This window comes from Cyanistes caeruleus, chromosome 18, assembly GCF_971803275.1.
Source record: "Cyanistes caeruleus chromosome 18, bCyaCae1.hap1.1, whole genome shotgun sequence".
Lineage (NCBI taxonomy): Eukaryota > Metazoa > Chordata > Aves > Passeriformes > Paridae > Cyanistes > Cyanistes caeruleus.
In genome coordinates this window covers 12433868-12459571 of record NC_141718.1, presented here as the reverse complement: position 1 = coordinate 12459571, position 25704 = coordinate 12433868, and the positions used below count along the sequence as shown (strand labels likewise).

At 51.7% G+C, this 25704-nt stretch overlaps 2 protein-coding genes across 40 annotated transcripts in view; one reads left to right on the top strand and one right to left on the bottom strand.

The window, feature by feature from the left end:
- The first annotated feature begins 17 nt into the window (after nt 1-17).
- LOC111936672 (acyl-CoA dehydrogenase family member 11-like) lies at nt 18-20413 on the top strand. 23 transcript variants are annotated; one of them, XR_015277881.1, is made up of 18 exons: nt 18-57; nt 177-387; nt 740-843; nt 1051-1134; nt 2969-3122; nt 3246-3928; nt 4535-4634; nt 5653-5770; nt 6169-6302; nt 6401-6559; nt 7249-7343; nt 7608-7707; nt 8672-8812; nt 9130-9222; nt 9585-9692; nt 14995-15796; nt 15878-15944; nt 16212-17428. XR_015277881.1 is itself a non-coding variant. In XM_086856594.1 (18 exons), exons 6-18 carry the CDS (start codon nt 3567-3569, stop codon nt 16321-16323), a joined length of 1761 nt encoding a protein of 586 aa, XP_086712720.1. In that variant the 5' UTR covers nt 18-57; nt 177-387; nt 740-843; nt 1051-1134; nt 2969-3122; nt 3246-3566; the 3' UTR covers nt 16324-18486. The 23 variants fall into 23 exon arrangements, 15 of the variants coding, with proteins under 15 accessions (XP_086712720.1, XP_086712721.1, XP_023793530.2 ...); XM_086856594.1 differs by having other exon boundaries at nt 14995-15166; nt 16212-18486; XM_086856595.1 differs by lacking the exon at nt 740-843 and having other exon boundaries at nt 14995-15166; nt 16212-16351; nt 16771-17428.
- MTMR3 (myotubularin related protein 3) overlaps nt 20209-25704 on the bottom strand; it is a 74637-nt gene continuing 69141 nt past the window's right edge. For 6 of the 17 annotated variants that reach the window (XM_086856556.1, XM_086856558.1, XM_086856565.1 and 3 more), the window contains 2 exons: nt 24516-24542; nt 20209-22360 (listed from right to left, as the gene is read on the bottom strand). In XM_086856556.1, coding sequence (XP_086712682.1) covers nt 22189-22360; nt 24516-24542 — 199 coding nt within the window. In that variant the 3' untranslated portion in view covers nt 20209-22188. Of the gene's footprint in view, nt 22361-24515; nt 24543-25066; nt 25331-25704 lie in introns of those variants that run through there. The other 11 variants (XM_086856569.1, XM_086856570.1, XM_086856574.1 and 8 more) reach the window with 2 other exon arrangements.

Sequence of the window (25704 nt, the reverse complement as noted above, 5' to 3'; positions counted from 1 at the left end):
ACTTCACAGCACTGAAAGCAGGGCTGGTGCTGCTGTTGTGTGAGGAAGGGTCTGCAGGTGAGAGCTGTAGGTGTGACCCCCAGGGCATTGCTGGATCATGTTTGCCTGTAGCCCTGGTGGAGATCCAGTGCCACCTGCAAGTCATGGAAATCAGGTCACTTTTTGCCTTGGGACAGGTGCCAAATGCTGAGCATTAAAGGAATCAACACGACTGTGGGGCAGGAGCAACAGGCCAGCATGAAGGAAATAGAAGTGTTAGAAGATCTGGGAATACACCTTGCAAGGAGAGACACAGAGGCCCTCTTCCAAGAGCAGCCTGGGACTGGGAACCCATACTTGGAAGACACTTTGCTTCGGAGTTACTTGAAAATACACCTTCCTCCCAAGGTCTGTTTGTGTTTCTGTGTGTACCCACCATGGCTCTGCCGAGTCGCTGCTTCAGACTCTGAATTGAATGTTTGTCTGAGCCTTTTTGTGCCTTTGAGTGTTTAACTGGAGGGAATTTATCAGCATTCCTTAAAATTTGTTGTGTTTGAGGGCAGGGGTGACAAACACTTCCAGGACACATACAGCAACTGGCTCAGTGGGCTCCTGGGACTGGGCTGGGTGTTGCAATGCTGTTTGGGGATTGTCAGTGTGGGCATTTGTTGTCTGATCATGTAGAGAAAGGAATTTCTGAGAGAAGAATCAAACTAAGATGCTTCCAAACTTTGCTTTGTTCTTCCACCTCACTTACTAGGGAAAGAGGTGTTTTAATGAAAATTCCTGAGGACTGGGGCTGCTCTCAGCTGAGTACTCAAGAGGGTGGAAAGGCCCCTTGGGGCTTGCTTGTTCTCTGCACAGGTCGGTAGCACTTCTGGGTTCATTTTTCAGCCAGGAAAGGCTCTGTATGGATTTCAGGGGTGCATATGGGGATGTGGGGTGAGGCCCCAAGCTCTTGATGTCTGTGCTGTGAGCTCCAGTTTTACAGGAACCCCTGGGAGGAGGTGGCTCACCTCTGGCTGGCCTCTGCCATCACCCCAAGAGCCACAAGTTCTTCCCACTTTTCAGGGAGCAGTTTTCGTGGAGTACAGTGTGACCTCTTTCCATGATCTATTCCAGCAGAAGCAATGCCATGACTTCTAAAGGCACCAGGTGAGCAGAGGGAAGGGGACCTGGCTTTCAGTGAGGTCCCCTTCCCCTGTTTGCTCTCCAGGTCTGTGAGGCCTGGCAGACACAGGGTGGGAAGAGTGTGGTGGCAGTGCTGGGAGCTTGTCACAGCCATCCCTAAAGAGAGGAATGAGGCCTCCCTAAGCACCACCGTGGCCTTCTTGCCAGAAGAGAAGGCAGGAAAGGAGGATGCCTTTGGGTAACTGTTAAGATCCTGTTCCTAATCTGCACTTTTGGAAGAAGCATGATTCAGGTCTCCCAGAGAATAAAAGGATTAGTACAACAAGGCTGTTCCCACTCCTTCCCCAAACGGAGAAGAGTGGCTCCAAAATCCCCCAGAGAACAGGGAGCAGCATCTCCCTTTCATTTCTGCACTCAGTCCCAGTGGGGCAGTGTTGCCTCACTGCTGCTGGAAAGGAGAGCCCAGGCTCTGCCTGCAGCGCTGAGAACCTGTTCTCCATGGGAGAACCTGCTCTCCATGGGAGAACCCTTCCTCTCCAGGGCAGCAGCAACCCCTGAAGCTTTGTGTGTCCTGCCGAAGCTGGAGGCTGATTCCTGTTGTGCTCTTCCATGTCAAACACAGAAATTTTCTTGAAATGGCACAAAAATTTTCTTTCTCTGTTTGAAGGTGATTTAAGGAGAAGACAGAATTAAGCACCTGCTTTTTCTGGGTGTTGTGAAGAGGAATCTACGAGGATTTGCTGCCCTGAAAATACATCCTTTAATATAAAGGATATCTATTTGAACTCCTAATGTGCATTAATTTGCACATTTCCCATATCTTAATGCTTGGGACATCAAAGGACAGATTAGGGTGAATGGAACCACCCAGCAGCCTCAGCCCTGACCCAAATAATTTTGTCTTCTCCACATCCCAGCATCTGTTCATTGGACCAAGGCTGCTAGGTGTGACATTCAGCAGTCACAAGTGCAGGAGTTTTGATTTTATTCTTCCACCCAGGAAATAAATACATTTTTTTTTGGGTAATTCAGTGGTTTGTCAGGCTGTGTGTGGTCAGGGCATGAGCTCCCAGTGAGGCTGTTGGGGGATTTTAGGAAATATGGATGATGGTGAAAGGATTGTTGAATGAGTTCCTTGTATGAACTCAGACCAAGAGATCGTGGTAGACTCATGTACTGCCCACAAAAACCCACTAGGTCAACAGTTCAAAGATTCTTGTGCTTCAGCAAAGTCCATGAACTTAGAATTCCTGGGTTATGCCTTGAAAACAGTCTTCAAATTGTTGTGATAAAGATTGGAGGTGCACACCCATGGCAAATATGGGTGTGGCACGAGCTGGAGCAGCTGACAGACTCTCGTCCATGGTTTTGGCTTGTTTTGTGATTTTTAACACTTTCACTGTTCAGCTGAAGGAAACCTGTCTGGTCTGAGGATGGAGACTTTCAGAGTGGCACCCGGAGTGTTTGATCCTCATCACACACGTGGAGTGGCAGAGGGAGGAAAGAATCAATCACACAGGATGTAGATTAATGGAAGGTCAATACAGGGACAGGCAGGGAAAGGAAAATGCCATCTTTGTATTTCATCAGCAGGAAATTAATGGGGTTTATAACTGCACAATTATGGGTGCAGCAATTATGGCATTCACCTCCTTCATTATTTTATTGAGGAGGGAACAAGCATCTCGTGAGAGGCAGAGAACAGCAAAAAATATTCCTCTCATGGAAACAAATCAGGTGCTTCTTGGACCCCAACACAGTCTTGGATGTGTTTAGGCCAATGAAGTTAAACAGGGCAGGAGGTTGGGTCTTCTTTGCCTGATTTTTCTCATCTAATATTCAGGTTATTTAAATCTAGGTAACTTCACTTGGCTTTGCTCATAGACATGGAAGAGAACTTACAAAAAGGCAATTCCTGTCACCCTGAAACAGGGATCTGAGGGGGCTGGAATGAATCACTCCTCTGAGTGCTGGTTTCCCTCCATTAACTATGGACATATTACTCCATCCAGGTCAGCAAGGGCACATGAATCCTTCAGGAAGCTGGGTGCAGGGTGGGAATTTGAATCTGGACATGTTGTGTGCCAGGCTGAAGCTGGAAAGACTGCTCCATCCCTCCTTTTCTAATCTGACAGGCAGGTAGCTGCTGATCCCAGTGGAAATTTTCCTGTACAGATGAAGGCATTCAGCTTTTGGCAGCCCTTCCCCTGGCATTCTTCTCCAGCAGTAAATCACAGAGCGGCTGAGGGACCTCTGGAGACCGTCTCGTCCAACCCCCCTGCTCTCGTGCATCTGTGTCATTCTCAGCCTTGACACTAAAGTGCTTCTGTCTTTTGTGAAATCCAGACACACTGCCAGAAGTAACTTGAAAAAATGATTTTGAGAGAAAAAAGAGAAAAAGTGACAGCAGAGCACAGCTGTGCCAGCAGAGGCTGAGGGAGCTGTCGTGCTGTGTTATGGAATGCATGGAAGGGCCAAGTGGCAAGAGACCACTGGCACTGCAGGATGACATGGTCATTCCTCTGCCCTTCCAGCTGGGACTGAGGCTGGGATGTGCTGGAAGGGCTCTCCTTGTTGCTCCACAGGTCCTGGAGGAAGTACATCAGGATCTGGAGAGGTTTGGAAACCGCCTGCTGACCAAGATCCAACCTCTGAGCTGGGAATGTGAGCTGAACCCCCCTGTGTTCCGGCAGTACGATGCCTGGGGGCGGCGCGTGGATCACATCCACACCTGCTCAGCGTGGAAGAGGATGAAGGAGATTTCAGCAGAAGAAGGGCTGATTGCTGAAGCCTATGAGAAAAGATACTCCAACTGGAGGTAATGGGGAATGACTCAGTGCCTTCCTGATTGTTCTTAGCAAGGTTTATTCAGCATTTTGCAGGATTGAGCTGGTTGTGTAACTGGTAGCAGATGCTGTACGGACACTAGCACACCTCCCACTGTCCCCAGCAGCTCTGTCTGTCCACTGCAATGTTCTACCTCACCAATGATAAGCCATAACTAATGGCCCACACTTGATCATAATATTCTTTGGTGTCAACTTCCAGACTGTGGGGCCTGGCAGTTCCCCGCACCATTCCAGCTTTGTGTATGTTAGTTGTAATGCAGCTGAGGATGTGGAATTTCACTTGCAGGTTTTTTGTATTCCACACCATGGAGACAGACCCACATTTCATATTAAAAACTGCACAGGCTGGCCTAGTGCTGGCTGTCCCACTGGGACTGAGAAACTCTGCTGTTCGTCTTTCCTCTCCCTGGCTGGAAGAGTTTTTCTCCTCTCAGAGAATGAGTGGTCTCAGAAATGAGTGGTCTGATCCTCACCCATTCTGGGTGTAATTTTTCCTCTCTTCCCAGTCAAGATATTTCATCCTCCTGCTGTTGCACTGCTGTGTAACCCGCCTGTTTTCCCTCTGTCTCTCCCAGCCGCCTGTACCAGGCTGTCAAACTGTACTTGTTCTCAAGCTCCTCTGGAGGTTTCAGCTGTCCACTGGCCATGACTGATGGGGCAGCCAAAGTCATTGAGGTATGAGCTTGGCTGGTCCCTGAGGGAGCAGCCCATGTCCTGGCACTGTGAGTTAGAGGCAGGAGCACCAGCCAAGGATGGAGGAGCACTGATCCATCTGGTTCTGGGCATGGCCCTTCCTGGCTCTGTGACTCAGCTCTGTCTCCCACTGCCTTTCTCCGTTAGGGACAAAGCCTTTGTGCCCATGCCAGCTTTAATATTCACTGACAGCACCGTGTTCAATAAGGTCTTTGCTGCACATGGCACCTGTGGCACTGCAGGTAGCTGGAAAGGTGTCCCAAGTGGAAATGTCCAAGGCTTGGAGCAACCTGGTATTGTAGAAGGTGTCTCTGCCCATGGCAGGGGCAGGGGGTGGGGCTGGATGAGCTTTAAGACCTCTTGCAACCCAAACAGATCTGTATTTCTATATTCCTGTGTTATGTTTTTACTACAAAGTAATTTGTTTTCCCATTTTTGTGTGGAGTGGCACTTAGATATTATAGGGCAGATCCATACCTGATGTAAATTCACCAAACCACCACGACTTAACAATTGGAACATTTGGTTCTGCATCTTAGTGACCCCCTCTGCATTGCCTCAGTGCCTACATAGGATTCAGAGGAAAATATTCCTTAGGTAGCCGACCCTGGGGATTTTAATTCACCAAAACTTAAAGCAGCACAAGGCAGTTTGCTCTTCCCTGCAGCTCTCTGGGTGCTGGTGACATCCAGTGTACATGAACCTGGCACATGAGCTGTTTGAGACCTCTCTCTCCAGAAATCCAAGGGGATAGGGATGCTCAGCACTCCGTGTTGTAATACAGGTCTGCACCTTGTGTCTGCACAGTGCTGCAGCAGCTGGTGGGAGCTGGGCTGGCTCACAGGCTCTCAGCAGCACCTGCAGATGCTCTGTGGTGCAGGACACCCACCTGGCTTCCAGACTGGCCTGTCTGAGCCCTGAATACACCAGTTAAGGCAACTGTCTAATGTCAGCTATTGGGTTTTGATCATCTCAGTTTATTTTTCCTCCCCTCAAACAGTCACTGGGTATTTCTGGATCTCTGAAAAACGCTTTTGACCATCTGACATCCCGTGACCCCGAGAAGTTCTGGACCTCTGGCCAGTGGATGACCGAGCGAAGGGGTGGCTCAGATGTTGGTAAGTGCTCTGGGGTGGGAACAGATACGGCAGTGAGAACTGAACACAAAAGATGTGGAGAACCTAAAAAGCCAAGGAGCTGGGTTAGGACTTGAGCAGAAATCATCCAAATCCTCTGCACAGCTCTGCTTTTTAACCAACAAAAGACCCAATCTCTGTGTTCTTGTGCACACAGAGCCCTTTGTGTTCTTGGCTGTGGTAACCCCTAAAGAACTGGAGGCACTGGATTATACACACTGCATTTCTTATCAAGGGTCAATGAAAGAGATTAACAGCTAACCCATGCTCCATCTTCACAGCAAGAAGTGCCTTAGAGGAGCTGCTGCTTATGCTGTAAAATCAGCATTGATTGACACAGAAGTTGCCATAAGACCAGGAAATTTTTTCCTCTTTTTCAGCAAATGGCACTGAGACCGTGGCCAGGAAGCAGCCGGATGGCACCTATCGTCTGTATGGATTTAAGTGGTTCACATCAGCAGCTGATTCTGATATGGCATTAACCCTGGCCAGGATAGCAGATGCTGAAGGACAGGTAAACTATTTCTGTTGGGTGGGGAACCAGGGGAAGGAGCAGGGGCATTCTTGTTCTTCCTTGTTGCATTGTAATGAAATCCCCTGTGTGCCTTGCAGTGTGTCCAGGGCTCCAGAGGCCTGTCCCTGTTCTTCCTGAGGGTTCGGGATGAGGAGGGGAAGCTGAACAGCATCCAGGTGCAAAGGCTGAAGGACAAGCTGGGCACGAGACAGATGGCAACAGCAGAGCTGTGGCTGCAAGGAGCCAGAGCAGAGCTGGTGTGTAAGAGTTCCCCTGCCCTGGGGAATGGGCTTCTCTAGCATGGTACTCACTCCTGGGGCTTTCAGCAGAGATCCCAACTGAAAAAGTTCCTCTCTTCCACCTCTGTAGCTTGGCTGTCCACATCACAGAACAATTCACTGGTGGGGCTCTGTGTGGGGCAGAGCTGAGAAGAGCTGAGGAAAAGATGTGAGAGAAGACAACAACAACAACAACAAAGTTGTTTTAGGCTGGTCATTTCTCTAATCCTGGCTCCTGAGCCAGCTGAGGGACAGTCTGTGTAATGTGCAGTAGGAACAAGCAGCAGGGCCCAGAACTGATCATGACACAGTCTCCAAAAGCAACTTCCGTGATCATAGAAACACAATTCCAGGATAGGTTGGGTTGGAAGGGACCTTAAAGCTCATCTCATTCCACTCCTTGCCATGGGCAGGGACACCTTCCACCAGACCAGGTTGCTCCAAGTCCCATCCAACCTGGCCTGGGACACTTCCAGGGATGGGGCAGCCACATCACAGCACAGACTTAGCTAAAATGAGACAAATGTATTTTAAAGTAAGAAGGTCTCTGAGTGCCTGAGGGCAGACAGGGACAGAGTGGACAGCCTGTGTCCATGTGTCCACACCATTTTCATGTCCATCCCTATGCAAGGTGAGTGCAGGGCTCACGTCAGCCCTTGTTCTTGCAGATCTCTGCAGAGGGTCGTGGAGTGGCCGCCATCTCCAACATGCTGAACATCACTCGGATCCACAATGTCATTGGTGCTGTGGCTTCCATGAGAAGGTAAGGGCAGCATGGATCCCTCCAGGGCTGAAGGAGCAGCTGCTCAGGACGAGGGGACTTTGCAGTGCTTCGCATTGCAGCCAAGTGTCCCCTTTGCGGGACAGGCCTGGAGCCAGCAGTGCTGGAGGAGGGTGGCCTGTGAGTGGGTGACCTGTACAGGTGTGGTACAGCTGAACAGGGTTCTTACAGTGCAGGGGACTGGAAGGGAATGCTCAGAAGTGGAAAGTTGCTGGTGTAACTGTTCCCTGTGTGTGTTCCCTCCAGGATGATCAGTCTGAGCAGGGACTACGCCTGCAAGCGCATGGCCTTCGGGAAGCTCCTCAAGGACCATCCCCTGCACGTGCAGACGATAGCCCGGATGGAGGTGAGGCTTTTGGCAGCCAAGCTGTACCTGCTGGGAAGGAAAGAGGGCAGAGACCCTGTGCTGTTAGTGAGAACAGCCAGATTTAGATTTAGATTTAGAATTTGCACTCAGATTTAGGAGGCTGTTCCTGCTACAGCAAAGTGGATGCAGCAAGGGAATTATTGTACTCTAGTGGGATTTGATCTGATTACAGACCTAGCTCCTCTGCTGGACTTCAGGTTATCCTAAACAATTACCTGGGAGTTTCCCTGAAGGGAATGCCCTTACTATGATAAGCCATGACGTCTGATGTTGGGTGTTTGCCTCAGAATCCAGGCCTGACACCACAGTCCCTTGACTCTTGTCCAAGACTTTTATGGACTCATCCAACTTCCCTGGGAGCTCCTGCATCAGGAGATGGGCTGTAAACAGTATTTCACAGCATTCCCTACCTTGCAAGATGGGAAAAGGTGGTCAAGATCTGTCAAACATGACTTCAGGCTCCAGAATCTCACTGCCTGTGGCCAGAACTCCCCCTTTGAAAGGAAGGGCAGATCCTACATAGTCCTACAACACAGAGCTCCTTACCCTGGTGCTTCTCAAATCCAAACTTGCCAGGGAAGTAAGCTGCTCAGGAAGAAATCTGTCACAGACCTTGCAGCTCCTGGTGCTTAGAGGTTGGCTGTCATCTCACATCCCTTACCTTTGGAAAGGATGTGGATTTGGGGCCAGGATGCTTTTTAGGAGCTTTGTTAAGGCTCAAATAGGCCTGATGAAAAGCACTGCCCCTTTACTGCCTCACAGTGCCCAAGAGTGGCAGAGAACCTTTAATACTCCATACTTTGTGCCTTGGCTGCTCAGAGGTCTCTGAAGCTGTGGGTCTGAGCAGGCAGGGGAGACATTTTACCCTGGAGGCATCTCATGCATGGAGTCTGGATTCAGCAGAGTTCCAGATCTCTGCCAGTGAGTCCTCCTGTCCTCACAGGTGCAGGTGAGAGGGGCATTTCTGCTGCTTATGGAGATCGTTCGCCTGCTGGGCCTGGCTGAAACCAACCTGGCAAGTGAGCAGGAGCAGTTGCTGCTGAGGCTGCTCATCCCAGTGGCCAAACTCTACACAGGGAAGCAGGTATGGAACAGATTGATTAGCCCAGAGTGTGGAATATTGGTGACCACAGAGCTGGGAAGAGGAGTGACACAGCAGTGAGAGCAGGGGATACCTGCAGGACATGCAGCAGTTCCTGCTCTGGAGGCTGCTGCTCCTGCAGGTCCTCTGTGTCACTCAGGCTTCATTCCCATCTGCTCCTCCTGCAGGTAATGACCGGCCTGCCTCAGGAGATGAACAGGATCCAGTCAGCCCACCCCAGCAGGAGCTGCTGTGTGGTGTGGGAGGTTGGATTTCCCCCTCAGGCACTGTGGGTCATGGCAGCTCTCTGCATTTTGCAGGCTTCTGCTGTGGCTGTTGAGGCAATGGAGAGTTTTGGGGGCCAAGGTTACATGGAGGACACAGGCTTGCCAGTCATACTCCGGGATACTCTGGTAAGAGGGTGGCAGGAGAAGGTCCTGTGTGTCACCAAGTCCCCTGCTAAAGACACACACCAGAGAGAACACAGCTCTCCTGGGCTCACTTCAGGTGTGACAGCTCTTCCCTCACTGCCTTCTTGCTGGGCCCAGCCACCCCCAAGGAAGGACAGGATGTGTTCCTGATGCTGTTCCCTAGCACAGCAATGGAGCTGGGCTCCACTGCTCCCTTCCACTTACTGTGAGACAAGGCATCTCTGGAGATATCCTTGGTATCCCTTACTTCTGCCCTGTGTCTTTGTTCCCTCACGCTCCCCTTCTTTGCTGCAGTCACTGCAAGGGCTCCCTCAGGCTCTTCCACAGTCTCCTCTTCCCCACAGGTGCTGTCCATATGGGAGGGAACAACAAATATCCTGTCCCTGGATGTGCTGCGATCCCTTGCCAAGAGCCAAGGGCAGGTGATGGCTGTGTTCCTGTCCACAGTGCAGGTGAGCCCACAGCTGCAGCCCTGCTCAGCCTGATCCACCCACCTTGGCAAAGCCTTCTTTGGGGTTTGTGCTCCTGCCTCAGACTGGCAGGGAATAGGCCCAAACTGAAAGCTTTAGACAAGTACTCAAACAATTGGAATTGTGTCTTACAATTCTGCTCCTTAAATAGCTCTTCCAAAAGCAGGATGCAGGCAGTGCTCATCCTGGGATCCTTGTGTGCAGACACTTTCAGCTCAGCAGTGGGGAGCTTGGCACTGTCAGAGTTCCTCAAGACAGGTACCAAAATAAGTGTATTTTTAACGTGACTCACCTTCCTGAATCCAAAATAATTTTGTGGTTTTGTTTCTTAACTGGAAAATCACCACAGGACTGCTGAGTATTGAACCTCACTAGGGCTATCTACTGCATTATGACTTTCTATTTTTATTCCCTGAAAAGAGGGAAAGAGCCAAAGGAATTCCATTTCTGTCTCTTTGGATTTGCTGTTCTTTGGCTCTACTTTTAAAGCTGCTCAGGTGACAGGAGTTCAAAGTAGCTCAGAGTTTCATGAAGGTGAAGGAGCATCACCTGGCTTGGTGAATCCCGAAAAGGGAGACAGGAGGCAGGATCAGAGGGTGTTGTCTCAGAGGTGGCATTATTAATCCAGACACAGCAATCCAGATCTCATTAGCCCAGACACTGCTAGAATTCCGGGCATCTGGAGTGCTGGATTTAGTTGTGTGCAGCCTTCACCTTCCCACACAGACCCTGTAAGAAGGGAAGGGTCTGGGACACTGTTCTCCTGCAGCACTGGGGACTGGACAGAGCTTTCCAGAGCCTGAGTAGTTCTCACAGTGGCTGCAGTTGGCAGCTTGTGTCCCATCTCACCCCCCCAGCTCAGCTGTGCTCTGTACACAGCAGCTCTCTAACCTCCAGCAGGGAGGGTCCCCTTGCCATCCTCTCAGACAACTTTTGAGAAGGAAGAAATACCTCAAACGGTTTGACCACCAAACAAGAAGCCAGATCTGCTCAGGAGCAGGACTGAGCACATTTGCTGGGGACAAATCCAGCTGCTGGTAAACAGCTGCTTAGGCTGACACTGCAGGTAATGGATGGGGAAGTAGAGGAGCTGTGGGCAGGCTCTAAAATAATTTGGAAAGAAGCAGCTTCCACAGACTTACACTGAGCACTGAGTTAAACAGACACCCCACAAAGGTGCTGTGCTGCACCCTGGAGCACCTCCCTGGTGCAGCTGGGAGGGCCCCTCCAGCTGCTCAACAGCTGGATAATCAGGGAAGCATTAGGGAGCACAGTGCCGTGGTGCAGAGCAGGGACCTGCAGAGCAGCAACACGAGATTCATTAATTAACGAGCTCCTCAGTGCTCCCATCAATCACGCTGTGGCTGAGGCTGGAGGGAGGTGAGTGCTGGCTTCACTCACCAAATTCCAGTCATGGAAAAGGTCTCCAAATTCCAGTAATGCCACTGCCTTTACTGTCCATGTCACATTGAGGCTGCTGTATGTCCAGGGAGAGGGACTGGGTTGGACTCAGCAGTGTGGATGCTCCAGTTCTGGGTAGAGCACATCATACCTGGCCAGTTTAAGCTTTTCCTTTATGCCTTGGGCAGCCAGGTGCTGGAAAGGCAACCTGGGAGGGATTTCTGTCTGCAGAGTTCTGCAAGAACGTGCTTGAGTTTTTATACCAGAATCAGGTTTTCACTCACAGGTGATAAACAACACCTTTCTGAGCTCCAGGTGTCCAAATTCTTTCAGTCTGTGAGTCTGGCTCATTTTGAAACATCCCTCCCAATCCTGTCTAGTGAGGCAATAATTTAACCCACCATAAAGGGGTTTTTACTGTTCCAATCCATTTCCTTTTTATGGATGCACACAAACCGAGTACAGTTTATTTTATGTTTGTCCATCAAGGTTCTCAGTGTGCAAGACTTGTGCCCATTGTCAGAGGCTTTGCAGAAAGCAGCACTAGTGCCTGTACAGCACTTGCTTGTCTGAAGGTCATTACAAGGGTAACTCCAGGTTTTGCCTTTATCCTTTATCAATTGTGTCTCTTGATGGTGAGATGCCCAGTTCTGATCAGGAGCAGGAACCAAGGGTTGTAATTATCCTCAGGAAAAGGGAAATACAGAGAACTTAGCCATCCTTGCACAATGTGACTATGAGAAGCTGAATTTTTAGGGGTTTTAATACGCAGCTGAGTTTGTGACAAACCATCTTGTCGAGAGGATATAAGTATGGAAATCCTGGGGAGAAGAGTGAGTTTGAGAGACAGGGATGGAATCATGGAATGGTTTGGGTTGGAAGGGACCTAAAAACACCTCTCATCCCACCCCCTGCCACCTTCCACTGTCCCAGGCTGCTCCAAGCCCTGTCCAGCCTGGCCTTGGGCACTGCCAGGGATCCAGGGGCAGCCACAGCTGGGCCTGCCCACCCTCACAGGGAACAATTCCTGCCCAATATCCCATCCATCCCTGCCCTCTGGCAGTGGGAAGCCATTCCCTGTGTCCTGTCCCTCCATCCCTTGTCCCCAGTCCCTCTCCAGCTCTCCTGGAGCCCCTTTGGGCCCTGGAAGGGGCTCTGAGGTGTCCCTGGAGCTTCTCCTCTCCAGGTGAGCACCTCCAGCTCTCCCAGCCTGGCTCCAGCCCTTGGAGCTTCTCTGTGGTCTCCTCTGGGCTGGCTCCAGCAGCTCCAGGTCCCTCCTGTGCAGGGCCCCAGGGCTGGGGCAGCTCTGCAGGTAGGGTCTCACCTGAGTGGGGCAGAGAAGCAGAATCCCCCCTTCCCTGCTGCCCATGGTTTGGGATCAGTCCAGGACACATCCTGACTTCCAGCTCTGCTGTGGTGAGATTTCAGGTGGATACTGCACAGGGCCAGTCAGTTCGTGTTGTACTAAAATTTTATTGGCTGGAATTTTGAGCCAGAGCCCTGGGTGTACTTTCAAATTCAATTACAATCTGAAAAGTGCCTCTAAAATAGCCTTGGGCAGTTCGTTGATTATTGCATTTGAGTCACTTCAGGTGAAATTTGGGCACATCCCAGGACAGGGTCTCAGCACCAGCCCCGCATGTGTCGTGTAAGGCTCAGAATCAACTCTTGCCTCAAGAATTTCTATGTAGGGCTGTAATTCAGGCTGTAACTCAGGCTGTAAATCAGCCCTGCAATCTCAGACACATGAAGTGTTTTCAGGTCCTTTTCAAACCACAACCCCAATTTTCTGGCAGCAGGAAACAAATCGAGGTTATTGATGTGGGGCCGTGTGTTCACTCCAAGCATTGACACAAAATTGTGCATTTAGCCCTGTTTGGGATGTTCCTTCTGTCACTGTATTTTTAGATACTCATGATTAATCTTGTAAGTAAAAACCACTCTGACCACATTGCTTGGGAGCCAGTGCAAGCAAACAAATAAGCAGCATCTTAAAATTCCTCCATGAAAACAGAGGGAATCAGAACTATTGGAGCTGTGAAGCTCCTTTGCTGATCATTTCAGGCTGTAAGGGGTGGTGGGGCAGTGATGCTGTGTGTGCTTCCTCCCAGAGCTGGAGCAGAGCAACCAGGAGAGGAGCTGCTCCTGCCTCAAGCATTGCCCTGGAGCAGCTCCCAGCCTCTCCATCCCAAGTACAGAGAGAACATAGAAAAACCTTCCAGAAGATCCAGGACTTTTGGTTAGGAAAGGAATAAGTGCAATTGGAACAACAAAGAAAGTAAATTATTGGTGAGCAAAGAAAATACAAGGTCTTTTTTACCCCTTAAGGATAAATGATACTTTTACATTCCTGATCCATATTTCCAGGTGTTGAAACCTTCCAGCTGTGGCAGCATGTCCGTGTCCCAGCCACAAGCAGCCTGTGTTGTCTCTGTGCTCGGCCACTGCTGTGCTGGCTCCCACCCAAACTGAGGGAATTGATGCCTTTGGGATTTGTGATCCTCATTAGCAACAACCTCTGAGCTGCTTTACAACACCTCATCAGTATTCCATGGGCTTGGAGGTTTATGGGCTTTATGTTGGCACTAGAATTGTTCTTGTATTTGACCAGCACATGCTGGGGCTGTTTCTGCCCCTGGAGCCTGGAACAGCAGCACTGGCAACCGTAGAAGTGTGGGGTCTGAGCAGTCAGAGAACACAGAGCAAACCTGGGCTCAGCCCAGCCCAGATGTATTTTCTGGTCCAGCAAGAGGAGCTGCGAGATCACCTCAGCACTGAAAGCCTCAGAAACATAAAAAATTCCTTCTGTGTAGCTGCTGCTCACAGGCTTCAGTCTCGTCTGCAGGTTATTGATGGAGCTAATTAATGAGCAGCACCTCCCACCACACTGTGCTGCTCACATCCAGCCTTTGGGGATGCTCTCCAAGCTGATCCCTCAGTCCTGCTGCAGAGAAAGGGGTTTGAGTGAGGAAAGATGGGATCACAGCTCACGAGGCAGGGCCAGCCCCAAACACAGGCAGTGTCCCATCCTTCCTGGGAATAACAGAGGAGACACTGATGAACAGTGTGGGAAGGCCGTGCCCAAAGAACAATTCCAGATTTTCTCAGCAGAGTATCACTGCTGCTTTCACAAGGGATTTGGGATGTGACAGAACAGAAGCTTGGCTCAACCAGGGGAGCTTTCAGGCAGTGCCACTGGCACAGTTAAATGCCCAGTCTTCATCAGAATCATGGAATGCTTTAGGTTGGAAAAGCCCTCTGGGATCAAGTCCAGCCATTCCCCAGCACTGCCAAGGCCACCACTGCCCCATGTCCCCAGTGCCACATCCACAGGGCTGTTCAATCCCTCCAGGGATGGGGATCCACCCCTGCCCTGGGCAGCTGTGCCAGTGTCTGACTGCCCTTTCAGTGAAGGAATTTTCTCTAATATCTAACTTGAACCTCTCCCAGTGGAGCTTGAAGCCATTTCCTCTTGTCTCGGGGCCTTTTCCTCTGACACAATTTGCAGAGGAAAGCTCATTTAAATGTGAATTTTCCTGCTTGGACACAGCTTGAGCATATTTGTGCAAGTAACAATATAACCCTGGGAGAATTAGACCCTGATACAGGTATAGAGAGAACTGGGGATGAGTGCAGCTGGGAAGCCAGAATGGAAACAGCAACCTGCTGGTTCTGGTCTCAGGGAATTCTCCATCCCCAAGGCAAGGCTGGGAGCTTCCTTTTCAGCACATCCCCTTCCCTGGCTGCTCCATCTGTGCCAGTGGCAGCCACCTGGATCTGAGTTTGCTGTCAGCACAGCTGGGTGTGCCCAGGGTCCCAGCAGCCCCTTCCCTGGCACAAGGCAAATACACTGGAATTTTTCCTGTGCTTGTTCTCTCTGCAGGAGAAGCTGGAGCTGGTTTCAAGCACCAAGGAACTGGCCCCGGCCGTGCAGCGGACACGGGAAGCCATCGGGAGCCTCCGGCAGTTCATGGCAGCTGCGGGCTCAGAGCAGGGACTGACCATGGAGCTGGCAGCCAGGGACTTCTCCTACAGCCTGGCACGGATCTACACAGGCAGGGCAATGACAGGAATGCCAGAAACATGGAATGGGCTGGGTGGAAAGGGACCTCAAAGCTCATCCAGTCCCACCCCCTGCCATAGTCAGGGACACCTTCCACTATCCCAGGGTGCTCCAAACCTCCTCCAACCTGGCCTTGGGCACTGCCAGGGATCCAGGGGCAGCCACAGCTGCTCTGGGAATTCCATCCCAGCCCCTCCCTACCCTCCCAGGGAACAATTCCTTCCCAATATCCCGTATCTCCCTGCCCTCTGGCAATGGGAAGCCATTCCCTGTGTCCTGTCCCTCCATCCCTTGTCCCCAGTCCCTCTCCAGCTCTCCTGGAGCCCCTTTAGGCCCCAGAAGGGGCTCTGAGGTGTCCCTGAAGCCTTCTGTTCTCCAGGTGAGCACCCCCAATTCTCCCAACCTGACTCCAGAGGGGCTCCAGCCCTTGGAGCAGCTCCATGGCCTCCTCTGGACTGGCTCCAGCAGCTCCAGGTCCTTCCTGTGCTGATGGATTTCAGACCAGGGAAGGGCTGGGAATCAGCCATAGACATGTGATTCACGCCTGGGTCAAGGGTGGAGCTCTAAAGATCAGTCCCCACCTTTGATGCTGAAGCAGATGAGCCTCAAGCACTGCTGAGAAGTACCCACCGTCCTTTTTTCCTGAGCCCTGGGCTGTTCTGGCAGGAGCCTGGGAATGCTGACACCTCCTACTCCCCTACAGGAACTCTTTTGATGGAACACGCGGCTCGGGCCGATGCTTCCTCCGCAGACGCCTGCGCTGCCCTGAGGTAGGCACAGCCCTGTCCACCCTGAGTGTTCTGGATGATTCCATGGGCAGTGCCAGAGGCTTTGCTCTGCCTCTGGAATGATGCAGCCCCTGGCCACGGCCAGATCCACGAGCACAGCTGGGAACAAGCAGCGGCTGCTCTCAGCCCCGGGGCTTCTCCCTGCTCGGGAGATTCCCGCATTGATGGGGGGATCCCACCTGGGCACGGCTCGGGTTGGCACCAGCCCCGTGTGTGAGGCAGGACTGGCACATCCCTCTCTCCATCCAGGTGGTGCAGCCAGGACCTGTGTCCGGTGGCCGTGGAGTCAGGGAGGGGCAGCTACGGGGGCGGGGCAGCGCTCCAGGACAGCGCCCTGGTGTTCGGGAACAGCCGGCTCTGAGCGCCCGCAGCCCCGGCACGGACACCAGGTGCGTTGAAATCCAAAAAATCCCCCAAATCCTCAGACTCCTGCAGATTCCAGGTGTGGTGGAATGTCCCGTTTCACGAGGAGCCAGACCAAATCCTTTAGGAGTGACCGCCACCTGCCCCGTACTGAAATCCAGGCCTTTGAGGTTTCCTAATGCAGACACAGCCCGGAGAGTCGCTCCAAGGTGCTGGAATGTTCTCACGGTGCTTTAGGAAAAGCCCCAGTGATAAAATCCAGACAAGAGCTAGAAGCAGTAGCTCTTAAGTGCCAACACTCTTCTTTTTGAAGAAAACCAACCAAAATCAATCTGAAAGTTTTCTACAGCTTATTAAATACAGAAACCCATCATTTTCCCCTGATCACCTTCCTGCTTTCCCGTGCTGACCAAAAACTTCCACCCCTGGATGGGGTTTGTTCCAGGGGCAGCCCTTTCCACCCAATGTGGACATCAACCTCGTCAGGAGCTGCTGCTTTCTGAAGAAAAAAGGGATTTTTATTCTTTCTGGCCTCCAGAAAGTTGATGAATTCCCTATGCACATGTCCTAATGATGCTGCAATCCATCCTGACATAAATTCTACATAAGTTTTAGACTGGAACCCAGTAATTCTCCACCTAAGCACTGGCTGTGGGCTTCTCCTTCCCCTCAGCCCATCAGTCAACCTGCTTGGTATTGCCCTGCTGGCTACAAGTTTTTAATTAAGAAGTTGCTAATAGAAGAAGAAAAGCACTAATAGATCGAAGACAGCTGGAATTTATAGCTGGGAAATGGTACAGCAGCCAGACACTGAGTGGGAAGAGGGGGAAGGAGCTGTTTGCTGAGATGAGAGTTGTCCAGAGTTTCAAAGGTGGCAGAGCCAGGACACAAAGGGTGGCTCTGGGGAGGAGCAGAGTGGAGCAATCCCCACAGGACACAGCAAGGGAGGCTCCATGGGCCCCCTGTGTCCTGGCACAGGGATCACAGGCTGAGCCAAGCAGAGCTTCCCTGAAATCACCAAAATGCCATGAACCAACCCCAGCAGCAAAGGGCTTCTGTTGTCTGTGCATTGCAGGGAATAAAGAGTGTTTGGGTTTGGAAAATCTCCTACATCATCGAATCATGGGCTCATGGAATGGCTTGAGATGGAAGGGACCTTAAAGCCCATCCAGTGCCCTCCCTGCCATGGCAGGGATACCTTCCACTGTCCCAGGCTGCTCCAAGCCCCAATGTCCAGCCCGGCCTTGGGCACTGCCAGGGATCCAGGGGCAGCCCCAGCTGCTCTGGGCACCCTGTGCCAGGGCCTGCCCACCCTGCCAGGGAACAATTCCTGCCCAATATCCCATCCATCCCTGCCCTCTGGCAGTGGGAAGCCATTCCCTTGTCCTGGCAGCAAAACTCTGTCCCTGCAGTTTGGTGTCAGAGATCTCAGGGGTCAATGCTGGAGCTGCTGTGCCCTGTAAGACTCAGGAGAATGGGGAGGTGAGGGAGCAACGCCAAGCTCCAAGTGATGATGGCAGAACATCCGCCCCCAGCTGTGCCCGTGGGTCCAGCAGCAGGAGATGGATGTGACCCAGGAGGGAAGGTCCAGGTGCTGAAGTGTTTGCAGAGCTGATCCTGGGATCCCCTGCTCTCCCTAAGGGCTCAAATCCAAGTGCTGCCAATCCAGGCTTTCCCTCTTCCCAGCCCATTTTACATTTCTGAACACCAGGATTCATTTTTTTCTCATATATGAGCTATAATTTGCCTAAAAATAAGCCCTTCAAACTGGGAGCTCTGCAGATGCACCACCACAGAGAACAAGGGACTATGAATTCATCACAGTGTAGGAAAATGACAAATTTATTAAGATCTAAATATTCACTCTGAGGCTACAGTGGAATAAAGGCTGTTACACACGAGGGTCTGACACTTCCAGTGCTGCTGAACAGCTCTGCCCTCAGAGCTTGGCATGATTTCAAATATTTCATGTGGTTCAAGTAAGTCATTGAGACTTCAGATGTAATTTTAATATAAATCCCACCCAAAAAGAGGACAATCAAATCCATCACCTGCTGCCACTGCAAGGTCTAAAAATCATTTTGTGACAGAGCTGAGGGAAATCCTTTCAAAACCCAGATTTGTTAAATAATAAAGTCAAATTTCAGCAGCATTTATAAAATGTCAAAATCCAAAGAACTGAAGAGCTGAAATCCCAAATGCAACCATGGGAGCTCTGGCAGCTGCGCTGTGGGAATGAAGGGCAGCTCCAAGGACTGGGGAGCACCCGGGCCAGTTCTGCTCCTGGCAGAGCTGCTCTTTGCTCAGTGCTGACTCCAAACCTCGTCTGGACAGTTCCCCCTGAGCCTGCTCAGCTTCCTGCACATGGTTACTGCCCTTTGCAGCCTCCCAACACCTCAGGGCAGGCTCCATCCCACCCCTGCAGCCTTTCCCACGGAGTGGAGCAGTTCCCAAACACCTCCTTCCCTTTCCTTCCCCAGCAGAGCCTTTGGTTCCCACCCTGCACCTGCCACCACCACCCTGACGTGTGCCCAGCTGAGAACTGAGCCCTCCCAGGGTGAGATCCGGTGCCAGCTCCCCTCAGTTCCCAGCGGTTCCTGGCGCTGTTTGAGATCCCGACTCTGGAGGTTGTTCCACAGACCAGGGGCAGCTCTGAAGCCACCAATGGTGACAGCAGCGCCGGTGTCCTGAAAGCTCATGGGCTGTCCGAGAGCTGGGACAAAGGAAAAGGGAAGGAGGCTCCTTAGGAAGAAATAATCTCGGGGAAATGAGCTTTGACACCTTCAGCCATGTCCTCCTCTGGCACAGCTGCTGCCCCTGGTAGGAGCCCTTCTGCACCCTGGGGAAGCTCAGAACTTCTCTGATCCCTCTGGGGTCCGGGGCCTGTAACATCTGCAGGACAATGAGCTCCTGAAAGCACTCAGGAGAAACTCAAGTGGGAGAGGAGCTCCAGGAAATCCCATTGTGAGGTGTGAAATGCTTAGCGTGGTCCTTACACCAGCAAACGTGATTCCTGCTTCATCTCTGCTCCAGATCACATCAGCGGCTCTACCCCAGCCTGGTTTGATTTGATTTAAGGAACACCAAATCACAGAGGGCTTTTGTTCAAGGTCTTGTGATAACATGTCTGGCCCCAAATCCCTCACAGCTGCTCAGACCCCTGAGAATTAAGGGCAAATCCTCAAATATGTAAGAGAACAAATAAATGATGGTGAGGGGCTTGAGGAGACAGGACAGTGCCCAGCTGGAATGAGCCAGGAAATTGGAACCATTGGAAAATGGGAATAATCCTTGTGCAGGACAAACATCAGTTGAATTTTCCACCTTCTGGGAAACAAAGATCTTAAACCTGAGTGAGTCTGGTTTGATCCCAAAGAGCCACAGCTCCACCACCCAGCATCGGGGTAAGGCAGGTGCAAGTGGGAATGGAGCTTCCACTGCCAAACCCCACTGAAAGCAGGGGGAACTCCCTGGAAATCCAGGCTGCTCCTACATTTGGGTAACATCACAGACTGAAATAGGATGGTTGGTCAAAGGGAAAAAGAAAAACAGGGTGTGGAGGGAGCTGAGTCTCTGGCACCTTTCTCCATGCTGGGAAAACCGTGCTGATTGTGCCAACAGCAGGGTGTGTGCACTGTGGGCCTCCCCCTTCCTGGGACTCCTGCATCAGGAAAACCAAGATTTAATTTTTTCTCTTAAGTTTAGGAGTGACAGTTTGTTGTTCCCTGGAAAGACATGGTGTGGAACAGGAAGCCAAGGGCAGCAGCTGCAGCCTCCTTTCTCAAGGCCTTGGTGTTTCTGCTGAGCCTCCAATACGTCCCCTCTGAGGGACAGGGAAGAAAACTAAGAAAGTGTGTTAGCAAAATGCTCCCATGCAAAAGTCTAAACTTTATTCACTTTTATTTATATATTTAACAATTCTAAAGTATTTACTTCTCGCTTTTGACAAAAATGAAAAATATAGGAGCACTTTACTCTCTTGTGGAGAGAAGGGTTATTTCTGTACACAGCTACGGAGAGACGGCTTCCTCCTTTACATACAAAGAAAAATAATATTAATAAAAAAAGTGCTTCATCGATCCAAAAAAGCCTAAAGAGCTGCAAGCTTTTATTCACACTGTACATCCCAGCCCCGGCCCGGCCCCTCTTGGCACGTGCAGAGGCTCCGGCTGATTCTGCACCACAAAGCCACACAAGGTTGGGGTGTCCCCCCCAGCCCAGCGCTGCCACCTCCCCCTCGCCCCCCCGGGAGGAGCCGCACGTTCCCTCGCCCCGCTCGGAACAGCGACGCCTGTGCCTCTCTTCCAGCCCCCGATCCCAAACACTCCTTGGCTGGAAATGCCATCCTTCACTTTGCTTTTCCCTCAGTGTCTCTTTCTCTAGACCTGTGCCAGGGAGATCCCAAGATGCTCCGTCCGTTCCCAGACCCCTTTCCCGCAAGGACGCAGCCTCCTCCTTCCTGGACATGGACGCCAGCGCGTGGATCCGGCAGGGTGGGAAGGGCACAGTCCAACCACCTCAGACCCACTCAGCTCTGCCAGATGGTTTCTCCACGTGACCCTCCCTTTGGATGATGTGATTGTGACATTCCAGGGAAGGGAAATGCAAAATGATCCTTTCCCAAGGTTCTTGGATTTTGAACTGTTGTATCCAGCCTCTCAAGTACTCCAGCAGGATTCTTGGGAATACCAGAGAATTTGGGATTTTCCCTAGGGAATGCACTGTGAGCAGGATCTACTCTTCCTCCTTGCCTGATTGCACTAAGCAAGATCTACGGGAAGGGAGTGGGATGAGCACCTACCAGTTGGTTACAAATGGGTATTTGGGAGTTTCACCCTTCAGTGAGGTGAGTGATTGGGACAGAAGGAGGAAGGGAAATCCATAATGTATTTTGGATTGTTTTAAGCTCCTCAGGCAGCTTTTTCCTATCTGGAGTACACTGAAGACAGCCTGGGAAAGGAGGAGCATCCCAAGAGGGTGCCCAGCACCAGCGCAATCCGCACAGGCCGAGCCCGGCGGGCCCCGGCTGCCTTCCGTCGGTTTGGATCGTCCAGTAAAGTGCGAGTGACCAGCCAGGACCTGACCATGACAATGCTCTGCTCCCACAGGGAATCTCACCCAGATGTGGCAAGGACAAGGCAGAGGTCTGCTCCTGTCCTCATGGATTCAGTCAGGAATTGCATGGTCAGAGCCCTGGCAAGGCCCGGTGTGATGCCTGGCTCAGCGTTCCAGGTGTTCCCGCTCCGAGGGCTCAGAGCTCACGGATTGTGTGCAGGTACAGAGCCGCCAGCGCAGGAACCTGACCGAGACCCCCTCGGGCAGCCAAGCCCACTGTGAGAACAGAGAGGGAAAAGGTCTCGGGAAGGAGATTCCCACCTCTTCTAGCAGCAACAGGTTCCCAAACAGCAGTTTCAGGTTTGGAATAACAGGAGTGATTGAAAGCACTGGAGGCTGCAGCTATTCAGGCTCTCCACTCTGGCCAGCCCGGCTCCCTCTGCTCCCCAAAATCCTCGGCCTGCAGCAGTTCTGCAGCAGGACAGATAAATACCCACAGGGACCCTGGCTCTGCACCAGCTCCCTCCCCACCTCCAGGACCCTCCCGCAAACAAACAGATATATTATTATATATACACACACGCACGCGCGGGGACACGGACACACAGACAGGACAGGCAGGAAAGGGGGAAGAGCTGGACAAGGAGAACCCCACGATCCAGCGGCACATCCTCGAGGTCTGTCCCGCCGAGCAGCGCCCCACACCCCGAGCTCCAGGCGCGGCCTCCCAGTCTCGGCCCCCCGGGATCCGCGTGTCCATGGGGAAAGGTCGGCTCGGCTGCTCTCCCGCTGCTCCCAGGCCAGGAATTCAGTTGGACGTGGCAGTGATGGGCTTGTCCAGTTCGAGGTCCAGGCTGGAGCTGCCGGGGTGGAGGCTGCTGTAGCAGGATTTGCAGACTCTGCTGGGCTCGAAGAGCTGCTGGCTGGGAACGGGCACCTTCTGGTTACAGCAACTGGAGCAGAACACGTTGCCACAATTCCTTGTACCAGGAACAGAGGAGAAACGGGGAAAAAAAAAAAGATCAGAAGGAGTTTGATAAAGTTACCTGAGCTGTAAAATGAGATATTGCCAGGGCTGGGATGGGGGAGATAACTCCCTACAGGCCAGGCCATGGGCAGGGATAGCTCCAACATCTGTGCTCCTCCCTCCTACGGAGGGAGCAGATCCAGGGAATGGGCACAGGAAGGAGCACGGAGCCAGGGCCAGCGTGGAACTGCAGGTCATTCAATGCCTCTGTTCAGCACTGCTCTGAGCCAGGCTGGACAGGATCTTGTCACACAGAGAGCTCTCTGCCATTCACCATGGAATGGCTGAGGTGGGAAGGGACCTTAAAGCTCACCCAGTGCCACCCCTGCCTTGAGCAGGGACACCTCCCACAGGCCTGTGGCTGCTCCAAGCCCCGTCCAACCTGGCCTTGGACCCTCCAGGCTGGATGTGGGGCAGAGGAGCTCCAGCACAGTGCTAATGCCACACTGGGGCACAGACCCTTCAGAGCCAGGCTGTGGGGAATGTGAGGAACGCTGGGAATGGGCGGCTCTGGCCCTGCTCACGCAGCTGATCCAGCCCTGGCTCACAGGAGGGATGTGGCAGTGCTGGGAGCAGGCCGGAGCTCAGAGCTGGAAGGGTTTAAACATGGAAATACCAAAGCCCTCGGTCGCTGCCATCCTCCCACTGCCCCCACAGCCACTCCAGCAGTCCCACACTCCTGCACCCAGGAAACTGAGCCAAGGAGGAACATGCAAAGCCCGGGGTGGGCAGGCAGGTGTTCCATGCACAGGTGGGCACGCGCAGCATTCCTGGCACTGGCGGAGCCGCACCGGCGCATGCACCTCGTTACAGCTCAGAGTCATTAATTACCTTCTGCAGCCCCCCTCAAAACCTGGGAGCCCTGTGTGCCCTGTCCTCCTCAATTCCTACAGGGAGCTGGGAGCAGCACTCCAGGGACCTGGGTTTTGCCCTTTCCAGTAACTCTTTGGCATCAGGATTTGATGCCGTCCTTGTTCTGCACTGGAGATTTGCTGCTGCCAAGAGACTGCTGGGGAATTCTGCTGACACCCAGCAGCTCTGATTAATCCTTCCTTGCCAAGGAAGGAGATTTCCAGCTGCTGGTCACTGATGGGGAGAGAGGCAGCAGAGAAATCCCATTTCCCACTTCAGTGGGCCCATTTCCTCAGTTCCACACAGCGGCTCTGGGCAGGCTGACAGGGACCAGCCTCTCTGCAGAGGTTCTGGACTGGAGGGCTGGAAATCCCTGTCAGAAGCACCTGCAGAAGTGGGAACAGCCCTGGGAGGTGCCACACAGCTCCCACAGCCCCATCTCACTGCTGGAGGAATGATTATCCCAGAGCAGCTCGCTGATGGATGAGAGGAAAATCAACCAGAGGGATTAAAACAAGGATCTCTTTGTTGGAGCTCACCATTCCTAACATATGCTGGGTTTTTGTTGTTTTATCCTAGACAATGGTGCTCTGATACTGCTTTGGAAAGCTCTGGCCAGCTCATCCTTCTATCCTGGTGGTCCCTAATTTGCTTCAGAGATTAAAGAGAGACATTAAAAAACAGGCTGGAAAAGGGATGTTGCTTGTTTGAGGAAAGGGGGATGAAAGTCACCTCCCTACACCTCATCCTCATCCCAAATCTCAGATTTTCATCTAGTTTTGGTTATTCTGACCCTCCACCAGCTCTGTGGCACCTGTTCCAGCCATGGGATTTTCACTCCTTCTAAAACAAGCGGCAGGTTTTTGCCAACACCCTGCACAGCAATACTGGAATTGTTTGGTAACATGTGGTCCTTTCCCAAAAATATGGGGAAAAAAGGGAAATGATCAAAAATAAATGCATAAAACTTGCAGGGCAGTCTCCTGTCAGTGAGCAGTACACACATGGACTGACAGTGAGTGTTAGTCTGAACCACATCCCAGTTAAGCTCCCCAAAGCCAAGTCCTAAAAGCCTTTCTGTGAGGACAGAGATCACACGGATCCAACTCCCAGCAGCTCGTGCTGGCCACCCCCAGCTTAGTTCTGGTGATTTCCAGGCAAGTGAGAAACAAAGAGGGAGAAGAGCTGAGTTAGTTGGGAGAAGTCACCCAGGAAAGGCAGACGGACAACGGACAGAGGCTGCTGGAAATGCTCACCAGAGCTGATCAACTCGGTCAGTGTCCCTGCAGGGAGGAGAGAGAGCTCAGGGCAACAGGCAGAGGGAGCAAACACTGGCAACCAAGGAAGCTGGGAGGTTTTACCCTCCCTGCTCAAGGCCTTACACTGTGGGGTTCAGCTTATTTCCACTCCTGGGGAGGGCTGTAGATGTTTACTACAGAGATACTCGTGGTGCTGGTCTCACCAACAGCTGGGCCACTGCACATGTGGAAGCTGAAGGAGCAAAGACCCTCCAGGGAGATTTAAACCCTGAGTCCATTTTAACTCCTGGCTGGGCTGTGAGTGACCTGTGTGTATCCAGGCTCTGGGAGCTGTCTCCCAAGCTCAGCTTTAGGGAACTGAGCCCTGGAGATACAAATTTGCACAAATACAGTGGGCATAGTAAAAAAATAGAAATTCAGATTCTTCTCCTTCTTCCCTGGGTTTGGTTAACTTTACAAGACCAAATGGAGCAAAACAGAAACCAGCCACAAACCCAAAATGATGTTCCTAACTCTTTGCAACTTCAAAAAGCAGCAGAGCATCAAAATGTGGTAACTAAGATTTATTTAAATGATGTTTCCTGTAATAGTTTTTGTATGTTTGGAAACCAGGAGTAGGAATTTATTTGAAACAGAACTGGAAACTGGAGATTCTCTGGCTTTAGCTCCAGCATATTGAGTCATGTGGTCTCTGCCTCCTGCTCTTCATCAAACCCCTGCTGCTGCCTGAGCTGCTGCAGCCTCTGTGGCAAAAGGTCTGGCAAAGAATAATCCAGAAAACTTTGATCTCACACAGGTGTTGTGTTCAGATTCTGTAGGAGCAAGTTAATGAAAAGGGGAGAAAGGTTAGAGAAGGAAAGGAGCAGATTTCCAACCAGCAATGGGAAGAAGATGCTATTCCTGTATTTCATGTAACTCATATATTGAATTTCTGAATGCTAAGAGGACAAAGCTCTATTTTGTACAAATCTAAACTGCCTCCAAATCCAATTTGAGGAAAGAAAGGTGGGATCTGTTTTGGCTGGAGTGGAGCAGACACCAAATGTGCTTTTCATTATCTCCGTGCACGGACTGAACCGAGCAGCAGGAGCTGTTCTGTTCCCTGGGCAGCACATCCCTGCTCCATCAGGTACCCCTGGGCCAGGGCAGTGTCTGTGCTGAGCAGGAGCAGCAGCAGTGGCCGGGT